Genomic DNA, 21778 nt, shown 5'->3' on the forward strand with positions numbered 1-21778 from the left:
TGCCAAACTGGATAACTTTTTTTTTTTTTTCAATATACTATAGCGAACTCTACCCTTAAGTGGTTCTGCTTACATTATATGACATATCTTTACACAGATATTGTCCAAATGTTACACATATTCTCCCACTTGAAGTGTAGTGAAAATATTTGGCAAAAAGTGTAATCTATACAGTGGAGGAGCATGTGTGGCTGTATCCTTCAATTTTCATTATGACAATGCATTTCTTGGATTTCTCAGACTTCGTGATATAATTAGAAAGGCAACAGGAGACACCTTGTACAAGGATGTGAACTAAGGACCAAAGGCAGTATGTGGCTGTTTCATGGTAAATCACTATTGCACTCTTTAAAAATAATTTTATAATTCAAATCATATCATTATCATAACATACAACATATGGGATGAAGACCCAACATACTAGGAACAGACAACAGCATACTCTGAAACTGCTAGAAATGCAACTAGTGTGCAGCAATTTGGCATAAAATTCATCAATATCACACATAAATACTCTATGGCTACTACCTTAAGGCTATATTCACAATGTTGTCAAAGCATTGCTGTAGATAGATGGTTCAGTAAGTGGATAAAGTAAAAAGTACCAGGTTACCAAACCTAGCACATGACAGGCCATCAGCTTATTGCGTGTAGGAGAGGGGGCCTTCAACATTTCTTTCACTTCTGGAAGGCCTATGTGGTTGCAAAATGCATGAACTGCAAAAAGGGGGAGAAAATGCCCTGGAAAAAAAAAAAAAATACAATCATCAGATATCTTGTGGTGTGGTTCATGCAAAAGTAGTTTTATCTTGGGGAACGACTCAGTAAATAGAACACATTTATGTATGCAGCAGGGTCCCTTGTCTAGGGATAAAAAGACTGAAAAAATATCGCTAGTTCTGAAGTCGCTAGTTTGGGGGAAACTTTAAATAGTAAAACATGAAAACAGACTGGAATTTTTCAGAATTTGTCTTTATTTGTTCTATTTCACCTGCTTTTAACAACTAACTAACATTTTTTTTACATCAAGGGAGACAGCTTAGGGGTAAAAGGCCTGCTAGACACTGCTCCAACAAAAGAAAATGGAACAATAGGTCATAAGACAGGTCAATTTCGGGTGAGGAGGTGTGTTTATACTCTCCTCTTGAAAGAGTTCAAGACTTAGGCAGGAGGAACTACAGATGAAGGAAGGCTATTCCAGAGTCTACCAGCAGAAGATAAAAGAATGAAGATGCTGGTTGACTCTTTCATAATGAATTTAGATAATATAGGGATAAGCAAGAGTAGAAGTCATGTGCAAGTTCAGAAGAGCTGTCACCTTGAAAATACAGAAAGAAAATAGAAAGAAACGCACTACTGCAGTGAAATCTAACTGCAGTGAAATCTACGAGGTAGAAGACTGCTAGTAAGAGGAGGGTTTTGACTCCACTCTGTCTACCAGAGCTGCATGTGTGGAGCCCCCCCCACACAAGATACGAGGGCAGACAAGGCCCCTATATATGGATAGCATCTGGGAAGGGGAAAAAACTGTCAGAGAAAATACAGAATACCAAACCAAGAGGAAGCTTTTTTAGTGAGAGAGGAGGTATGAAGTTTCCAGTTAAAATTTTGAGTTGAGGATAGACTGAGAATGTTTATTGTAGAAGTTGACAGCTGAGTGTTATCGAAGAATAGGGGATAGGTGTTTGGAAGATTGTGTTGAGATGACGGGTGGAGAAACTGTTGTGGCATTGTAGGACATCAATTTTTTCCTGCCCCATTCAGAAATGACATCAAGATCTGAGGTTAAGTGTTCTGCAGCATACAGCCTAGAATCATGTAATCCCCAAAGGAGGGTCTTCTGTTTAAAGATGTTGAGTAGTGCAGTCATCAGTGTAATAGTGGATAGGACAGTTCGATTTTGGAAAGATCATTAATGATCGACAGAAAGAGAGTGGGAGATAGAACAGAGCCCTGCAGGACACCACTGTTAATATATTTAGGGGAGATAGAACAGAGCACTGTAGGACACCACTGTTAATATGTTTAGGGGAAGAGCAGTGAATGTCTACCACAGCAGAGATAGATCGGTCAGAAATGAAACTAAAGATAAAAGTACAAAGCGAGGGATAGAATCTGTATGTGGGTAATTTAGGAAGCAAAGATATGTGCCAGACTCTGTCAAAAGCTTTCAAGATTTGAGAGCTTTTGACAAAGTTCCACTGAAACACCTAGAAGATGACCAGGAGTCAGTTAGGAAGGCAAGAAGGTTACCAGTAGAACACCCCTTGCAGAACCCATACTGGCAATCAGGTAGAAGGTCAGAAGTAGATAGATGCTAAAGAATTTTAAGGTTAAGGATTGATTCAAAAGCTTTAGAAAGTCAGGAAGTAAAGCTATAGGATGGTAGTTGAGGGACTGGAAGTCTCCCTTCTTAAGCACAGGTTGTATGTAGGCATACTTCCAGCAGGAAGGAAAGGTAGATGTTGAGAGGCAAAACGAAAGAGTTTGACCAGGCAGGGTGTCAGCACAAAAGTACAGTTTTAAGGACGATAGGAGGCACTCCATCATGTCCATAAGCTTTCTGTCAGAGCCACAGCCACAGAGCCATTCTGCCACAGAGGGGATACAAAGTGTATAATTTAACTGCAAGGCTGCTGAGAAGACAGACAGAGGTGTGCTAACAGTCAGTCGTCTTGGGAGGAAACCATCGGTACGTTATGACAGCAAGACACACACTGCCATTGTGTGTGTCTTGATGTCATCTGCCCTCCCTTTGTACTGTCTATGGAAAACTGGAAATCATTGTGAGAGAGGCACAGCTACAAGGATTGAAACAATCGTTCACATCAGGTCCAGCCATCGAAGCTGATGAGGGAAGCTGTGGCCCTTATGGTCAAAATTATTGGATGTGATCTCTCCCACAGGGCTCTAGCTGTTATTACAGACTCACAATGGATATTCCACAGTCTTATCAAGGCCACAGTCTAATAGACTGGATGTGTTACAAGAGTTTGATGAACAGAAGCAAGCTTTGGTGAGCCATACCTGTCTTGGTAAAACTCTAGAATCCCACCCAACTCACTCTAAAAGTTAACACATTATTTGTTGAGATTGTATTTGCTAATTATCACTCTGGTAACCGTTTCCATTATTATTACTCGTTTATGAGATTTAAAAATGCGGGGAAATATTACTATTTCAGTGGTGATAGGTTAGTTTAGTATATGCTCATGTGAAGAGTCTTCAGCTAGAAACTCCTCTAAGTTGGGTTATAAGTGCATCTTTATTTAATAGCCTAATGTATAAGGTTGCACAGTCTTCATTTTCATGGGTACCAATGTCATTATAATATGTTGAAGACATTTGGATTTTCCTACAGTATTCTCTAAACCTAGCTATTTTGACCCTCAAGCAAATTAAGCGGATTTACTTGGACTTAGAGTTTTACTGTATTATTTTTTCAATCAACAATAAGTATTTAAATGAAATTAAATGTTATTGAATTATAATCATTGACGGCTTATCTTCACAATTAATACCTTGGAATTGCACAGAACATTTATTGCCGCAATAGTGTGTGTGTGTGTGTGTGTGTGTATTTACCTAGTTGTAGTTTTACAGGGCCTGGGCATTATGCTTGTGTGGTCCCGTCTCCGTGTCTGCATTTATCCAACTTAACTTTAAAGCTTTGCACACTCCTCGCTGATGCTATATCCTCGCTCAGACTGTTCCAAACCTCTACATTTCTTTGCGGGAAGCTATACTTCTTTGTGTCTCTCAAGCATCTCCCCTTTCTCAATTTTTTACTGTGTCCTCTTGTATTTCTGCTTATGTTTCCTTCTGTTAGTAGCAGTTCTTCATTATCTACTTCATCTATTTTGTTTAATAATTTATAAATTTGGATTAGGTCTCCCCTTTCTCTTCTTTGTTCCAGTGTTGTTAAGTTCATTTCCTTTAATCTTTCCTCATATATTAATCCCTCCAACTCTGGGACCATTTTTGATGCCATCCTCTGTATTCTTTCTAGTTTCTTTATATGCTTCTTCTTATGGGGGGACCACACTACCTCTGCATATTCTAATTTTGGTCTAATCATGGTAGTGATTAGCCTTCTCATCATGTCCTTGTCCATGTAGTTAAATGCTACTCAATATTTCTCACCAAGTTACATGTGTCTCTAAAGATCCGATTTATATGACTGGTTGATTATCATCCTCATCACTACTCTCAGATCTCTCTCTTCATGCACTTTTTAATGTTTCACCATTTCTATTTTTGTATATCCAGATTGGTATTGTTTCACTTTTACCCTTTTACATAACATGACATTTTTTCACATTAAATTCCATCTCCCAATCCATACTCCATTTCCAAATTGTGTATAGGTCTTCTTGCAATATTTCACAATCTTCTTTGTTTCTTATATGTTTTTGTAATTTAGCATCATCAGCAAATAGGTTTATGTAGCTATTAACTCCTTCAGCCATGTCATTTACATATACCAGGAAGATTATCGGTGCTAATACTGAACCCTGTGGTACTCCACTTTCTACATTTCTCCATTCTGATTTTATGTCCTTGACTACAGTTGTGTGTGTGGGTTGGAGTGTGTGTGTAAACAAAGATAAGTGGTATTATAAGAAATTTATTAGAAGATTCACAAGATGATCTGTTGCTGGGCTCCAGTTCCTGGATATAGACTAACTTCATTTAGACCTGTAACCTCAGCGTCTCTGAAATCGATAATAAAAAGGATGAAGCCAACTTATTGTGCCAATGATCCATTGCCCATTGGTGAGTTACTTCATAGTGATAACATCGACTTATTAATTGAAATCTTGGTTGACCTTGTGAACATCAGCATTTTTAGTCATACTTTCCCTGACATGGAGAAAAGGGCGATTGTGAGGCCGATACTTAAGGGTGCGTTGGATCCGCAGTGCTTGAGCTCATTTCGTCCGTGTCGAATTTAACTTTTCTTTCCAAGATCATGGAGAATGTAATTCTAGAACAATTAGCGAACACTTGCAATTAGTGGAGGCTCTACGGATAACCAGTCGGCATATTGGCGTTTGTATTCTATGGAAACTGCATTGTGCTCGGTGGTAAATGATATGCATGAGTTGATGGATGTAGGGAATGGGATTCTTATACTAATAGATTTGAGTGCGACTTTTGACACGTTGTGCACGATATCTTGTTGCGTGATTGTGAAAAAATAGGGATAGAAGGAGCGGCATTAGCGTATCTTAAGAGTTATCTTGAAAACCGACCTTATTGTGTACAGATTGGTGGAACCTTTTCTGAAGTGAAGACATTGGAACAGGGTGTTCCACAGGGAAGTGTTTTGGGTCCTGTCCTGTTCTGTATTTACACCATTGAGCTGTCTTACCTGCTTGCCAAGCATGGAGTTGCTTTTAAGTTGTTTGCGGATGACCCGCAGTTTTATTTCTCATTAAGGGATGTACAGGACACTGAAGCAAAATTATCGGCTATAATGGTTGGCACTGGGTGCTGGATGGACTGCAAACAATTAAAACTTAATGAAAACAAGGAGTGTTTGGTTATTGGTAGAAATTTTGATATCAACAGGCGTGGCGTTAACACGTACAAGTGAATGGGGGAGTTATGAATGTGAGTGACAGCGTGAGGAACTTGGGTGTGTTTTTAGACAGTAATCTATCATTCAAAATTCAAATTCAACACACAGTACATATAGCAAATTATCATGTGAAAAATTTATCTTTTGTGAAGAAATACCTTGACGAAAATCAAATGCTGATGCTCATTCACAACCAGGTTATAAGCAGATTAGATTATTGCAACTCTCTATACTATGGTGTGCCTGACTATCTATTAAGAAAACTGCAACTAGTCATCAATCGGGCAGCTAGATTCATAAAAGGACTCTCACGCCGGGACAGGATCACTCCTGCTCTTATAGACTTACACTGGTTACCGATAAAAGCAAGAATAGTGTTTAAGAGATGTGTTATGGTGTATCAGTCTTTGAAATCGGGAAGGCCTAGATACATTAGGGAATTGCTCAGTGATTTTTATGTCGATGCCAATGTGACCTTGCGACATAATATAGAAGAGTACAGACTTGCAGAGCCTAGGTTTAATACTGAATCTGGATGGAGGGCGTTTAGCAGAAATGCCCCCCGCCTATATAATATGCTACCACTTAGTGTCAAGCAAGCGGATAATGTTGACATATTCAAGAAAAAATTGAAGACTTTTCTGTTCGGTCAGTGCTATGATCTGGAAAGTAAGACTGTGAGAGAGCCCTACAGATGTTGAAAGGAAGATTGAGGGTGGGAGTATGGAGCGTCTACAAAGATGGAATACTCCCATGAAGGACTACAATCAAGTAAAATCGTGTGTGTGTGTGTGTGTGTGTGTGTGTGTGTGTTTTTTTTACCTAGTTGTATTTACCTAGTTGTAGTTTTACAGGGCCTGGGCTTACGCTCGTGTGGTCCCGTCTCCGTATCTATAATTATCCAACTTTTCCTTGAAATTTTGCACACTCTTCGCCGATACTATTTCTTCACATAATCTGTTCCAAACCTCTATATTTCTTTGTGGGAAGCTATATTTCTTTATGTCTCTTGAGCATCTTCCCTTCCTCAACTTTTTACTGTGTCCTCTAGTATTCCTGCTGGAAGGTTCCTCTCTTAGTAGCAATTTCTCATTATCTACTTCTTCCATTTTACTCAATAGCCCCAGCCCGATAGTGGTGCAGGCAAATTTTATTTATAATGGCTACCATGATATCTGACATATATAATATATATAACTACCACCTTAAGAATGATGCTGTACACATAAAAAAAGCCAGGTTTAGTGATTATAAGAACACTGTAATCAATAATCAGACCCTGATCAAACTGAAATAGATCCTCATGAGCACAGTGTCTGTAACGTTGATTAAGGGGAGCGCAGGAGGCAAAAAATATTGCATTTTCCTATAGCATTACCATTTTCTGTTTTTTGCCTCTTGAGAGAAAGTTGGGGTCAGGGATAACTGTGTTAAAATATTACTGAAATCTGACGCCTGTATTTAGGCAAGAATCCACCTTTCATGACCCTCCCGCACACTGAAATGGCGCGCAACTGCTCAGCCGCTCCATCCTATCCCTTTTTGATGGGATTTATATGCTTTTTTGGCTGTTTTTTGCTGATTTGTTAATTACAAGTGGTCCATGAAGGATGACAAAGGTGGCCTTAGCATCAGGTGACTCATTTTAAAGAAAGAGAAAGAGATAGTGAACCGGAGCACGCTTCTACATCTCTCTCACTTGCATTCAAGATTTTCTCCTTGTATTTGCGATGCCTTTAGTCGGCAAGGATAGGAAAGCAACGAAGGAGAGGGCGAGTACTGCTTTGGCAGCTCGCCTTGCGAAGATAAAGAAACTAAATTAAGCGGAAGAAGAGGAAGAAGCCCCGTGATACCCTATAGTTTCGTACATAATATCCATTGAAAAGGAGAGGACTAAGTGCAAAGTAATCAGAAAAAGCTACACACAATGTAAAAACAGTATATCAGTCTTATATAATAGTTTGGGTTGGATAAGTACTGACGTACATGACGACATTGTAACTTGAAACTTAAATGCTGATTTCTCGAAATGTAAGTTTTACGATAAACAAGATGTAATGACTTTTTAACTTACTAAGCTATATTCACATTGACTGCTTTGTTCAAAAGAAAAATGAAGGGGCTAAATTTTGATTGATCGTTTTTTTTTGTTAATTTTTTTTAATAAGATAAATAAAAAAGATGAATTTGCCAGTTGAGCACAAAAAAAAGTATATAAAATATTTAGCATAATGAAATTGCAAATATCGATCAATAAAAAAGTAGCAGAATGGTTATTTTCTGTTTTGCAATAAAGGAAAAAAGGTGTATAACCACATATCAAAATATATTAGAAAAGAAAAAACTGAAAAAAATGGCTCCCAGAAATGAAAAAAAAATTGTATATACAAAAAGTATGGGTGCTATCTCTCAAACCTGGTCATAAATACCCACATTGCGCCTAGTGTCTAGTATATGAGTCTCAGATAAAAACTTTAACCCCTTCACTACGGCCGGGCCAAAACAGTGCCCTGCACCACATCCGGGATTGCTGCGTGCGCCAAATTTAAAATATCGCTATTGAATATAACAAGTTTTCAGCCATAAACTCAACATAATCATCATGTATTATATATGAAAACATGCAGAATTAAATGGTGCACATAGAGAAACACTACGGCTGGGCCAAAACAGTGCCCCGCGCCGTATCCGGGATCGCTGCGCGCCAAATTTCAAATGTTGCTATTGAATATAACAAGTTTTCAGCCATAAACTCAATATAATCATCATTTTTTATATATGAAAACATGCAGAATTAAATGCTGCACATAAAGAAACATAAATTAATTGATAATTTTGAGATGTAAGCATAAATATAGATAAAATAACTCGTATATTGGCTAAAGCAAGCCAGGACGCAGTAAGCGCGTCCTCGGATATGGTACAGGGCACGCAAGGATGCAGTATACGCGTCCTCGTGTTGAAGGGGTTAAGTTTGATTTTTATTCCCTATGTCACCAAATACGCCCCCTTAAGGTGGCCTATGAAATAGCCCAAGTGAATGGCCAGCTAATGACTTATAAAAAGGAGCTGTCTGTCTCCTATAGTACTCCTTCATTTATCAAAATCCTTAAGCAGACATTAGAAGTTAAAAAAGGAAGCTGCACATGCTCATCTCAATCCCTTTGGCCTCTGATCCTATGGTGAGTGAACAGGGCAAGTGTAACATCCAGGTTACCACAGTTCACTTTCACAAGGTTTCCCTAGGTATCCATTTATCGACCAACCTAAAAGGGAGAATGAACAGGAAGGTGGGCTACAAGCAGACTGCCCCGGCTGGGATTCAAATCTAATCCTGCAGTTTGGTAGATAGGTGTGCTAATGACTACACCATGGAGGCATGAATCAAAAGTGATGCCAAAAATGACTTGTACATATATCACCTTCTACAGACGACAATGAGATTATCCCCAGCATCCTGCACTAGAATACTAAAAGAGTCATGGTTGATGACAGCTTAACTAACTTTTAATTTTTTTCACCACACGATAAATGAATGCATATACTACTATGACAATGGAACCTACTTCCTGTTAACCTGTATAGAAAGAATTGCCCTACCCTGACCTGCACTGGCTGGGACTTTTTTTTTTTTTTTTTTTTTTTACAACAAAGGAGGCAGCTCAAGGGCAACAAAAAAAGAAAACAATAATAAAAAAAAGCCCGCTACTCGCTGCTCCTAAAGTAAAGCAAAAGAGGTGGCCGAAAGGAAGATCAAATACAGGAGGAGAGGTGTCCTGATACCCTCCTCTTGAAAGAGTTCAAGTCGTAGGCAGGAGGAAATACAGATGAAGGAAGATTGTTCCAGAGTTTACCAGTGTGAGGGATGAGTGAAGATGCTGGTTAACTCTTGTATATAGGGTTTGGACAGTATAGGGATGAGCATGAGTAGAAAGTCGAGTGCAGCGGGGCCGCGGGAGGGGGGGAGGCATGCAGTTAGCAAGTTCAGAAGAGCAGTCAGCGTGGAACTATCGATAGAAGATAGAAAGAGGCCACATTATGGGTGAATTTAAGAGGTGAAGACTATCAGTATGAGGAGGAGAGCTGATGAGACGAAGAGCCTCAGCCTACACTCTGTACAAAAGAGCTGTTTGAGTGGAGCCCCCCCACACATGATATTCATAATCCATACGATGGCGGAAAAGGCCCATGTATATGGACATCAACTGTGCAGTGGAGAAGAACTGGCGGAGACGGTACAGAATGCCCAGCCTCGAGGAAGCTGATTTAGTAAGAGATGAGATATGAAGTTTCCAGTTGAGATTTTGAGTTAAGGATAGACCGAGGATGTTTAGTGTTGAGGAAGGTGATAGCTAGGTGTTGTCAAAGAATAGGGGATAGTTGTTTGGAAGATTGTGTCGAGTGGATAGGTGGAGAAACTGTGTTTTTGAGGCGTTGAAGGACACCAGGTTCTTCTTGCCCCAATCGGAAATAATAGTAAGGTCTGAGGCTAAGCGTTCTGCAGCCTCCAGCCTTGAGTCGTTAAGTTCCTGAAGGGTGGGTCTTCTATTAAAAGAAGTTGAGTAATGCAGAGTGGAATCATCGGCGTAGGAATGGAGAGGACAGTTCGTTTTGGAAAGATCATCAATGAACAACAGAAAAAGAGTGGGAGATAGGACAGAACCCTGTGGGACACCACTGTTAACAGATTTAGGGGAAGAACAGTGACCGTCTACCACGGCAGAAATAGAACGGTCAGAAAGGAAACTGGAGATAAAGGTACAGAGAAGGATAGAAACCGTGGGAGGGTAGTTTAGAAAGCAAAGATTTGTGCCAGACCTATCAAAAGCTTTTGATATGTCCAGCGCAATAGCAAAGTTTCACGAAGCGGCTAAGAGAGGATGACCAAGAGTCAGTTAAGAAGGCTAGGAGATCACCAGTCCCTTGCGGAACCCATACTGGCGATCAGATAGAAGGTCAGAAGTGGAAAGGTGCTTTTGAATCTTCCGGTTAAGGATTGATTCAAAAGCTTTAGATAGACAAGAAAGTAAAGCTATAGGACGGTAGTTTGAGGGATTGGGCGGTCACCGTTCTTAGGCAAAGGCTGTATGAAGGCATACTTCCAGCAAGAAGGAAAGGTAGATGTTGACAGGCAGAGGCGAAAGAGTTTGACCAGGCAGGGTGACAGCACGGAGGCACAGTTTTTAAGGACAATAGGAGGCACTCCATCAGGTCCATAAGCCTTCTGAGGATTGAGGCCAGAGAGGCATAGAAAACATCATTTGAAGAATCTTTATAACAGGCATAAAGGAGTCAGAGGGGATGAGTAGGAGGAATATGCCCAGAATCGTCCAGAGTGGAGTTTTAGAAAAGTTTGAGAAGAGTTCAGCCTTAGAGATAGATGAGGCGGCAGTGTTGCCGTCAGGACTGAGAGTGGAGGGAAAGATGAAGAAGTGAAGTTGGGGAGATGTTTTGGCTAGATGCCAGAAGTCACGGGAAGAGTTAGAGAAAGCAAGGTTTTGACATTTTCTATTAATGAAAGAATTTTGGTAAGTCTGAGAATAGATTTGGCACGATTTAGGGCAGAAATGTAAAGTTCATAATTAGCATTAGTTTGAAGGCTCTGGTACCTTTTGTGAGCTACCTCTCTATCATTGACAGCACGAGAACAAGCGTGATTAAACCAAGGCTTTTTAGCGTGAGGAGTAGAGAAAGAACGAGGAACGTATGCCTCCATTCCAGAGACAATCACCTCTGTGATGCGCTGAGCACACACAGAGGGGTCTCTATCCTGGAAGCAATAATCATTCCACGGGAAATCGGAAAAGTACATCCTCAGGTCATCCCACCGAGCTGAAGCAAAATGCCAGAAGCATCGCCTCTTCGGTGGGTCCAGAGGGTGTACAGGAGCGATAGGACTGGATGCAGAAATAAGATTGTGATCGGAGGAGCCCAACGGAGAGAACAGTTTGACAGAATAAGCAGAAGGGTTTGAGGTAAGGAAGAGGTCTAGAATGTTGGGCCGATCTCCAAGACGGTCGGGAATACGTGTAGGGTGCTGGACCAACTGCTCTAGGTCGTTGAGGATAGCAAAGTTGTAGGCTTGTTCACCAGGATGGTCAGTGAAAGAGGATGAAAGCCAAAGCTGGTTGTGAACATTGAAATCTCCTAGGATGGAGATTTCAGCGAAGGAGTGGGTCAAGATGTGCTCCACTTTAGAATTCAAATAGTCAAAGAATTTTACATAGTTGGTAGAGTTAGGTGAGAGATAAACAGCACAGATGTATTTAGTAATAGAATGACAATGAAGTCTTAGCCAGATGGTGGAAAATTCAGAAGAGTCAAGGTTGTGGGCACGAGAGCAAATGATGTTCACCGCAACATCCAGCTTTGGATTGAAATTTAGGATAGAGATAGTAGGTGGGAACAGAGTAGAGATTGTTGTCAGTAGCCTCAGAAACCTGTGTTTCTGTAAGGAAGAGAAGGTGAGGTTTAGAGGAGGAGAGATGATGTTCCACAGAATGAAAATTAGAGCAAAGACCGCGAATGTTGCAGAAATTGAGAAGAAAGTGGTTGAAGGAGTTATCAAGACACCTCTCGGGTCGGCAGCCAGAAGGGGAGTCCTCCCTGGGGGAATTTGTGGTCCCCCCCCCAGGCGGGGACTCCGAGGCTTGGTGTATGTGCGCCATTTTGAAATTGTAATTTTGGGAAAAGGTGTATATGTTGTGTGAATGTAGTGTGGTGTGGATAAAGAGAGGATCTGTCTTTAGAGAGCATGCTGAACTACTCTCCGGTGTTGGTGAGACAATAGGGAAACGGTTAGTGAGGACATGGGAAGGGTCTTTGGAGGGCTTCAGCTCCCTTCTCACCTCCCATATATACCTCACCGGGAGTGGCTTGCGCCCGTTCGGTAGGTGTCTTCCTACCTACTCCAGCCCTACTTGCATATTATGTTTAAAAAGGTCCATGTCCTGCAAGGAGTAATTAACCTGGAATTTGTGATTTGGATTCAGGGGTGTTAGCATGTTTAATAAATCAGCTAACAGTAAAGAAGATTCCACAGGTAATCAGGTCTCTCATGAGGTCTGACATCACCTGGGCAAGGTGGGCATATTAAAATGGCACAGCCACCCACTTACTAAAAATGAAAAGATTTATGACATGAATTGCTGCAATAAGTTTTAATTTCAATATTTTGGTGGGTGATATGGTGGTAAATCCATGGTATAGTCAGACTCAGCTATGAAGTCCATTTGGGCAGGGCCCACTCAGGGAATCCACTGGGCACAGCACTGCCAAACCTAGTCTTATTTATCAGAGTAAGGGCAATTGTGGGCTCAGCCTCCATCACATTGTAAATAAGTTCTTTCTCCCATCTGTGGAGCACACGAGAGTGAGTTGGAGTATCAGCCATTGCAGGTTGAAATAAGGGAGGAAGTGACATGGTGTCCTTGATTGCTGACAACGTCAGAGAGCAATGTCGTCTCTTGTTATTGAATTTATACAGTTCATTGCTATTATTCTAAAAAGCAACACATTCATAACACTATATAGCCTTATTTAATGTATACAGAATATTTAATACACAATTTCAAATAATAAATAGCTGACACAAGGGAGAGTGATGTATTGGGGGGGTATGGGGCAGGGCTGTGGAGAGGCGTGAGCTCCATCCAAACAGACTCCATATTTAAGTCTGACTAGAATTAAAATGTTGCTGAGAGGCCAAGTGTAATCACTAAAACATATTACACAATGTTGCACAAGTTTTTGTCCAACACTAACAATATGAAATTGGTATTCAACAACATTTTTAAAATAAAAATATTCATAATTACCTGTTCTGATGAAGAGAAATGCAGAATAGAAACCAAACACTGAGGTATACAGAAACTGGAAACCTGTAAAGAAAAATTGATGTCATGTGGTTGGTTCATGTGATTGCACAACCAGCTTAATTCTGTAATGAATGAAGTGTAAATTGTAAAGAAAAATAGTATATAACAGAGAACTTGGCCTGTTCAAAATGCAGTATACTGAAAAATTACAGGTTAGGCTATTTAATATTTTGTTTAATCCTCTTTTCACTCTTAAAACCCCTTAATTACTGATGAACTACCTGTTGTAAGTCATGGAAAATTTTTGCTGATGGACTGATGAACTACTCCTGTAATTCATAACTACAGTACCCTCTCAAGTTTTGCTATCAAGTTTCGCGATCCTTGAGTTTCTGGTTAGTCATAAATTCTTACCATCCTGACTTTCGTGCATTATCACCCCGAGTTTAGCGCTGCTTTGACATGTAGGGTCACGTCTACTTACCATTGGTGTCACGCTACCTTAAAAGGTAGTATCACACCTAAACCTAAACCTAAAACTGTCGAATTGACCTCATACATGTCCGAGAATATACTGGGATTCCAGGGTAGTTCTCCAAACACATTTTCTATAACTGTCCGAATTTGATGAAGGTGTCCGAAATGACCCCAAATCGGGTTAGATTCAGACACCCTTTATTATATTTATGAAAAATTTATATGAAAGATTTTAAATATCACAGTACTATGAGTCGATACCCCAGTGGACCAGCCTCACATACAATACTTAACATCACAAGTTGATCTAAAATCTAAATTAGAATTCACACAAAAAAAAAAAAAAAAAAAAAAAAAAAAAATCGTCCGAATTCACCCCAGTTGACAGTACTGTAGAAGAGGGGGCTGGTCATCCCTATCTGGAAAGGGAAAGGGGACTGACAAGACTGCAACAACTACCATGGTATTACACTGCTCAGTGTGCCAGGCAAAGTGCTTGCCCACCTATTGCTGATGCAAATTTGCAGACAGCTGCAAAGACCTGAACAGTCTGGGTACATGCCTGGTAAGTCAACAACTGACCATATCCTAGTTGCATAGTGGTGGAGTGCTGATGCGTTTTGACAGGGGATGCTTGCAGCTACGTCTATCTCAAGAAGGCGTTTGATTCAGTGCATTGCGAGGCACTCTGCTGCAACTCCGTGGGATTTCTGCAAGGGCTATTGGTTTGGTGACTGGCCTGTATTCTGGGACTGAGAGTGATGTGAAGTGTGTGTGTGTGTGTGTGTGTGTGTGTGTGTGTGTGTGTGTGTGTGTGTGTGTGTGTGTGTGTGTGGGGGGCTTATCTAGCGTCTTTCCCATGAATGCAGGAGTGAGGCAGGGCTGTGTCCTTGCCCCATTGCTTTTCAACACTTGCATGAACTCGGTACTAGGCAGAGTTGTGGACCAGGGTCATTGTGGATCATCCATTAGTAATACCAGGGTTACTGACCTTGTGTTTGCCGATGATGAAGTAATCCTGGGGCTGGATTCATCATCTTACCAGCCACGTCTACGGTATCTATCACATTTACCGAAGCGCTACCACAGCTGCGGCATCTTTCAAACACGGCATTCATCAACGCTATGGTAACGCTCCGGTAACTCGCACCCTAGCAATGATTGGTTGGGGTGGAGAGCCAATCACATGCAACCTTTGATGCTGTATTTCATCTTTCACGTGTCATTTGTTTACTAATACAGTCGTCCCTCAAATAGTACGGTTTTGGTTTTATACGGATTGTCATGGAAGAATTTTTTTGAGGATTTTTAAATTTCCCGCTCGTCGCACCAAGTAGCCATGGCGTGAGTGGCAACACTATTCTACCAAAACACCTGCTGAAAGCACCCCAAAGCATTCGAGAAAGGTGTTCACCTTGCAGAAGAATTCAGATTTAGGAGAAGTTATGTTTTGGGATGAGTTACGTTGCAGTAGGGAGAGCATACCACATGAATGAGAGCAGTGTTTGCTGTATCTATCACAGTGTAAAAGAAATTCTTGCCGCAGTAACTGCCAGTGCTCCAAGAGTGCTGAAAGAGTGGAGATAAAGGCCGTCCTTTTCTGTTTGTTCATAAATTAACCTATTATAAACACATAAATAGGCATTTTCTTACCTTAACCCTTAAGGCGCGGGGTTGTATGCCGTGTCTGTCCTCTCACGCGGGCATATTCAGGCTAAAACATACTTCACTTCAACCTTGCATACCTTTACTGCTATTTAACACACGTGACTGAATGAAGTATCATTGTAAAGTAAATACCCTCACCTGTCCTTTGACATTAATTTGAAATCTATATGTCCATTGGTAGAGCGCATACAGAATATTGAATAAGATCACTGAAAACGCATTATTATAGACAGTTTTCCACCCTTAGTGGACTTCCCTTCTATGATTTAGTAATAAAAGGCATAAACTTTATACAGTTTTTGTAAAAAGTACCTAAAAAAACTTAACTTATGAGCCTTCCTGATGTCCTTGATTTGTTCTGAGGTCAAATGGCCCCCTTCTTATGGGTGAGAGGAGGTGGAATGTCTAGCGGACATCTTCTCAAAGCTAACACTGGCATACACTGACCAAAAATTAGTCAAGAGAGCATGGTTGGGTATTGTTTGAAAGAAAACGACATGCTTACTCTACTTCACCACAAACAAATTAAATTTTACAGTGCGTTAAGTGGGGGAAATGGCTTGTCGACACCCGCGGTTTGAGCCCAGGCACCAGCCATCGACACCCGCGCTTTAAGGGTTAAACAAGAAATTGGTGGGCAGGAGTGGGCACTCCTACGGAATCTGGGTCCCGACTGGGTCAGCTTCTACTCGCCGGTCAAAGTTACCAGTTATGCATTTTCTGCTGCAGTGTTACCACACTGGGCAAGTGAGCCATCCTGGCAGCTCTCCTTTCCACATTGTCAGCGAGCGAGCCATGTCATACACTCATACTCTCTCTTACTCTCTGCCACAGTTTCTATTGCTCTCTAAATCATACTTGAAATAAGATACGAAACGGTAATTGTTGAGATTGACTCCGCGCCTCCAAATTACGACATTACGCCTCCATATTATATAGTTAAGGGACGCATATTTAAACTACGCCAACCAAACTTCAAATAACCTGACCTCTAACAGGGTGGCTTTGCCCCCCTCGAGCCCCCCAGCGTAGTAACACTGCACTGTGACTGCAGCAGAAAATGCATAACTGGCAATTTGGGCCCGTGGGTAACAGCTGAGCCAGGTGGGAACTGGATTCCCAAGAGTGTTTCAAGGGGGGGCATTCATTTTATATGGATTTTCGAATAGTAAGGGGGTCCTGGGTCCCTAACCCTTGTACTATTTGAGGGACGACTGTACACAGACTTCAAAATCAAGACGTGTATTGTACAGGGGTAAATACTGCCTTAAAACAAATAATTGGCATTGTAATCCTTCAATTAGATGTGTTTTTTATAAATGAATGCACGTTACTTGTATATTTATCCTTGAAATAAAAATATACTTGCTAATGTATATTCTGAACATTTTTGTATGTTACCTTCATAGTTTTCCGTCGCTAATGTCAGCAACGTGCCTCGCTATCACAAGATTACATCAGCTGTGAACATGTGGAGAAAAGGTGGCCCCATTTCCCTGCGGAAGAGGTCTATGCCCGTGTCACAGGCGTGAAGGAGATGGCAGGTGATTACAAGGCCACTGTCATCATGCCTCACTGCTGCAGCCAAGCAATGGGCGTTGACATGGGAAGCTGTGGCTGCTGAGGTGAATGGCGTGAGTGGCTTCGTGAGGAGTGTGGAGGAGGTCAGAGCAAAATTCTACGATGTCAAAGTCCACAGCAAGAATATTGGAGACTTGAGATGGGAGGTGACTGTCATAGATGAGAACATATTCCCTCTGCAGTGTTTTAACAAGCAGGGAAAAGTCATATGGGTGGACAGTTCCACAGACTTACATACTATAGACTGCTCGCCAAGGCCCTCCAAGTGAAGCCGGCCTGAGGCCGTGCACGGGTGTGCCCAGTTCATCCCAAACCGACGACTTCACACACCTCACTCCCACCCTGTTTCCTGACCCCAACATTCATTTTTAAGACAAATGGAGACCACCATCATCTTCCTGAGAAAATTCAGCATCACACTAGCATAAAATTGTAACAATAATGTGTAAATACACATGAAAATCAGAGTTAAATGAATAGTTTTCGTCACATTGCTTTTATAAGCCCAAATTCTAAATCTGCATGCTTTTCTGCTTTTGATGGTGTAGGGCACATCATGAAGTAAAAATATACATAGGCTCAAAATCGCCTTCGAACATAAGCCACGGCAGTGTCTACCCACTTACCACGCCTATGTAACTCACTTACTTTGGCATATAAGATGCATGTTCCCTAATTATCATTAAGGAAGGCTTATATGACCATTATATTAACTTGATATTCAAGAAGAGAACATTTAATAATCATTGTACTCACTGGATATGAGGATGACTGCTGGAAGGGCAATGCCAGCACATAAGCGATCCACATGATGAAGGTGTGCTGTTGGGAAGCAAAGTTAAACACTATGTTGATATAGGTTGTAATGCACATCAAATTTACAGTCATCCCCTGACAATGCTTGAATCATCACTCGGGGATATGCACATTTACAGGGTGCCACACAAACATTATTTGTAGGCAGTTCTGCAGTTTGTAGGATATTTCATAATATGATGTGTATTAGAGTATACAGGTGATTCTCCTACTTTATGGTTTTACTTTGCAAATCTTATAGTTTAAGTACACTAAAAATATATATATATATATATATATATATATATATATATATATATATATATATATATATATATATATATATATATATATATATATATATATATATATATATATATATATATATATATATATATATATATATATATATATATATATATATATATATATATATATATATATATATATATATATATATATATATATATATATATATTTTTTTTTTTTACAGATAATTTTTTTTTCTTTCTTTGGTGTGAAAATACCATGAAGTGGTGGACAAGGTTTGGTGTTGTGAGGTCAAACTAAAATCAATGACCTAAGCTGAAAATGACTTACTTACCTGAGATTTAACACAAGGGTGAAAAAAAGGATAAGGTTGATTAGAGGCTGCAGCAGCAGCAGCAAAAGGAGGAGGAGGAGGTGGTGGTAGAGGAGGATCATAGATTATTGTGGACACACACACACACATACACAGCATTTTGACCTGGGGATGACCTCGGACTAACACCTACTCGCCTTCCAGAGGAGGATTACCTTCTCACCTCATCCCTCTACCACACCGCACTCCTCCACCTCTTCGCCCCTCAAGCATCATCACGACTTTCCCTTCGTTAATGTAAATTACCTACCCCCCACCCCTTTCATAGTTTTTTTATTTTTTATAGTTGCACTTTATCTTAATATGTACATTTTCAGCGTAATGGCTGCAATTTCCGACATAAACCGATTATCATTATTATTATTACACACACACACACACAGTGTAGAAAGAGGCATTGCATCTAACATGGTGTGTAATTCACCTCTTGGTCTGCTGCGGGTCTTTCTCGAGACAGCCAGCCGTTCCCCTACGGAAGAGCACAGAGCTCGTAGTACTGATCTATGGGTAGGACTGAGACCACTCACACACAACGCACCAAGACAATGAGGTCACAAATCCTTGCCTGACGTATCTATTCACTGCTAGGTGAACAGGGGCTACACATGAAAAAAGATAAACCCAACTTATCTTCACCCAGCCGGGGAATTGAACCCCGGTCCTTCTGGTTGTGAGTCAGACGCTCTACCCCTGAGCTACCGGGCCGTGTGTGTGTGTGTATGTATTTACGTATTTTACCTACAGTACCCTTTCGAGTTTCACGCTATCCATCTGGGGAGGCGGTGGCTGAGTCGTCAGAGTAACGGCTCCGTGTTCAGGAGGACGCGAGTTCAATCCCCGCCCGGTGCCACCAAGCTGGGATTTTTCAGCCGCTGCCAAGTGGCTTAAAACTACCAACATGCTGTCCAGAAGACCACCTATGAACCCGGACTCTAGATTCTAGGATCAAAGATGAGCTCTGGGAGGGCAGCATGAGCCAATGCAAGATGGCGCCACCATAAACACTCACCTGCGCCAGAACGGGCTGGGCCGACCATCAGGACCCACCGGAAAGAAGCCTTGGACCAACCATCAGGATCCACCAGGAAGAAGCCTACCAGCACAATAGGCCGCAATGTGTTAAAAAAAAAAAATAAATAAAAAATCTGGACCTGATGGTCAGCCCCAAGCCCGTCATGGCACAGGCAACTGTTTATAGTGGCGCCATTATAATTGGCTCATGCTGCTCCCCAGAGCTCACTTTTTTCCCTTGTTATCTCAAAATATGTACCTTGGAAAAAGGAAGAAGGCAGGAAGAGAGAACGGGTCGTTTTAAAGCCACTGATGAAGCCTCACGATTGGCTGAGCTCTGAAAATACGCTTGTGATTCGCTGGGAGTACAATGACATCATTGCTGGCGCTAACCCAATCAGCGGCCTCACTTGCTTAAGGTGGTGTCACACTGGCCGTTTTCCTCTAACCGCTGTGGCTACTGGCAACGCCCGTGCGCCCATCCGGGAGCGAGTTGTCGGTTGTCCGTAAACTGGTGTAACACTGGTCCTTTTTCTTCCCACCGCGTTGGCGGCAGCTTGGGCAACCGGCAACTTTTCCGGTGTGTGTCACACACATAAGGGGAAATCAGAAGGGTGTGTGGGAGGGGAGGGGCAGAAGGGAGTCAGGTCATGTCATGACACAAACACAGCAAGGGAAATGAGAAGGGTGGGGGGAGGAAGGGGCAGAAAGTAGAGTCAGGTCATATCCTGACCAAAGCCCTGAGCTGACTCCTTTCTGCCCCTCCCTCCCCACATCATTCTCATTCCCCTTCTGTGTGTGTGTGTGTGTGTGTGTGTGTGTGTGTGACAAGTCAGGACATGACCTGACCTGAGTCAGGTCATGTTTGACCGAAGTCCTGATCTGACTCCTTTCTGCCCCATCCTCCCCACATCCTTCTCATTTCACCTTCTGTGTGTGTGTGACAGGTATGGACATGACCTGACCTAAGTCAGGTCATGTCCTGACCAAAGCCCTGACCTGACTCTCCTTTCTGGCCCTCCCTCCCCACACCCTTCTCCTTGTTTTCATCCTCTGTATCTCACCCTTCACAAGAGGGGCTCATAACCAGAGTGAAGCTACACACCTCCTCTCGAGTCGAGAGCTTGCGTGTTATTGAGGCTGCACTGAGTTGAATCAAACGCGACAGGGAGGAGGCGGCGGGAAGTTAAAAAGCGGTTAACATGTTAATAAGTCTCTCTCTCTCTCTCTCTCTCTCTTGCCATAGCCACAATGTTTAGAGGAAAACGTCCAGTGTGATACTACCTTTTAAGGTAGCGTGTGTGACGCTGATGGTAAGCAGACGTGACCCCTTACATGTCAAGCAGCGTGAAACTCGGGGTGATAATGCGCGAGTCGGGATGGTAAGAATTTAGGACTAACCGTGAAACTCGAGGATCGTGAAACTCGGATAGCGCAAAACTCGAGAGGGTACTGTAGTTGTAGTTTTACCGGGCCTGGGCTTACGCTCGTGTGGTCCCGTCTCTGTATCTGTATTTATCCAACTTTTCCTTAAAGCTTTGCATACTCTTTGCCGATACAACATCCTCACTTAGTCTGTTCCAAACCTCTATATTTCTTTATGTCTCTCAAGCATCTTCCCTTCCTCAATTTTTTACTGTGTCCTCTTGTGTTTATTCCTTCTTTTAGTAGTAACTCCTACTAGTAACATCTACTTCTTCCATTTTGCTCAATAATTTATAAATTTGTATTAGGTCTCCCCTTTCTCTTCTTTGTTCTAGTGTTGGTAGGTCCATTTCCTTTAATCGTTCTTCATATGACAATCCCTCCAGCTCTGGAACCATTTTTGTTGCTGTCCTTTGTATTCTTTCTAGTTTCTTCTTATGGGGAGACCACACCACCTCCGCATATTCCAATTTTGGTCTTATCATAGTGGTTATTAACTTTTTCATCATATCCTTATCCATGTAGTAGAATGCTAATCCTATATTTCTCACCATATTATACGTATCACTGAATATCCGATTAACATGACTCTCGGGCTGTTTATTATCTTGTATTGTCACTCCCAGATCTCTCTTTTCGTGAACTTTCTTTAATATTTCTCCATCTCCCATTTTATATGTCCATTTTGGTCTCCCTTTATTCTTGGCCATTTTCATTACATGACATTTCTTCACATTGAATTCCATCTCCCATTTCAAACTCCATTTCCAAATCTTG

General features: G+C 41.4%; 1 protein-coding gene across 1 annotated transcript in view; it reads right to left on the reverse strand.

Moving 5' to 3' along the window:
* Positions 1-347: 347 nt before the first annotated feature.
* LOC126995334 (CAAX prenyl protease 2-like) overlaps positions 348-21778 on the reverse strand; it is a 28497-nt gene continuing 7066 nt past the window's right edge. The window contains exons 3-5 of the mRNA XM_050854814.1: positions 17884-17949; positions 13402-13464; positions 348-741 (exon numbers count right to left, since the gene is read on the reverse strand). Of these exons, the coding sequence (XP_050710771.1) occupies positions 542-741; positions 13402-13464; positions 17884-17949 (329 nt within the window). The 3' untranslated portion in view covers positions 348-541. The remainder of the gene's footprint in view (positions 742-13401; positions 13465-17883; positions 17950-21778) is intronic.

The sequence above is a fragment of the Eriocheir sinensis genome, chromosome 8, assembly GCF_024679095.1.
Source record: "Eriocheir sinensis breed Jianghai 21 chromosome 8, ASM2467909v1, whole genome shotgun sequence".
NCBI lineage: Eukaryota > Metazoa > Arthropoda > Malacostraca > Decapoda > Varunidae > Eriocheir > Eriocheir sinensis.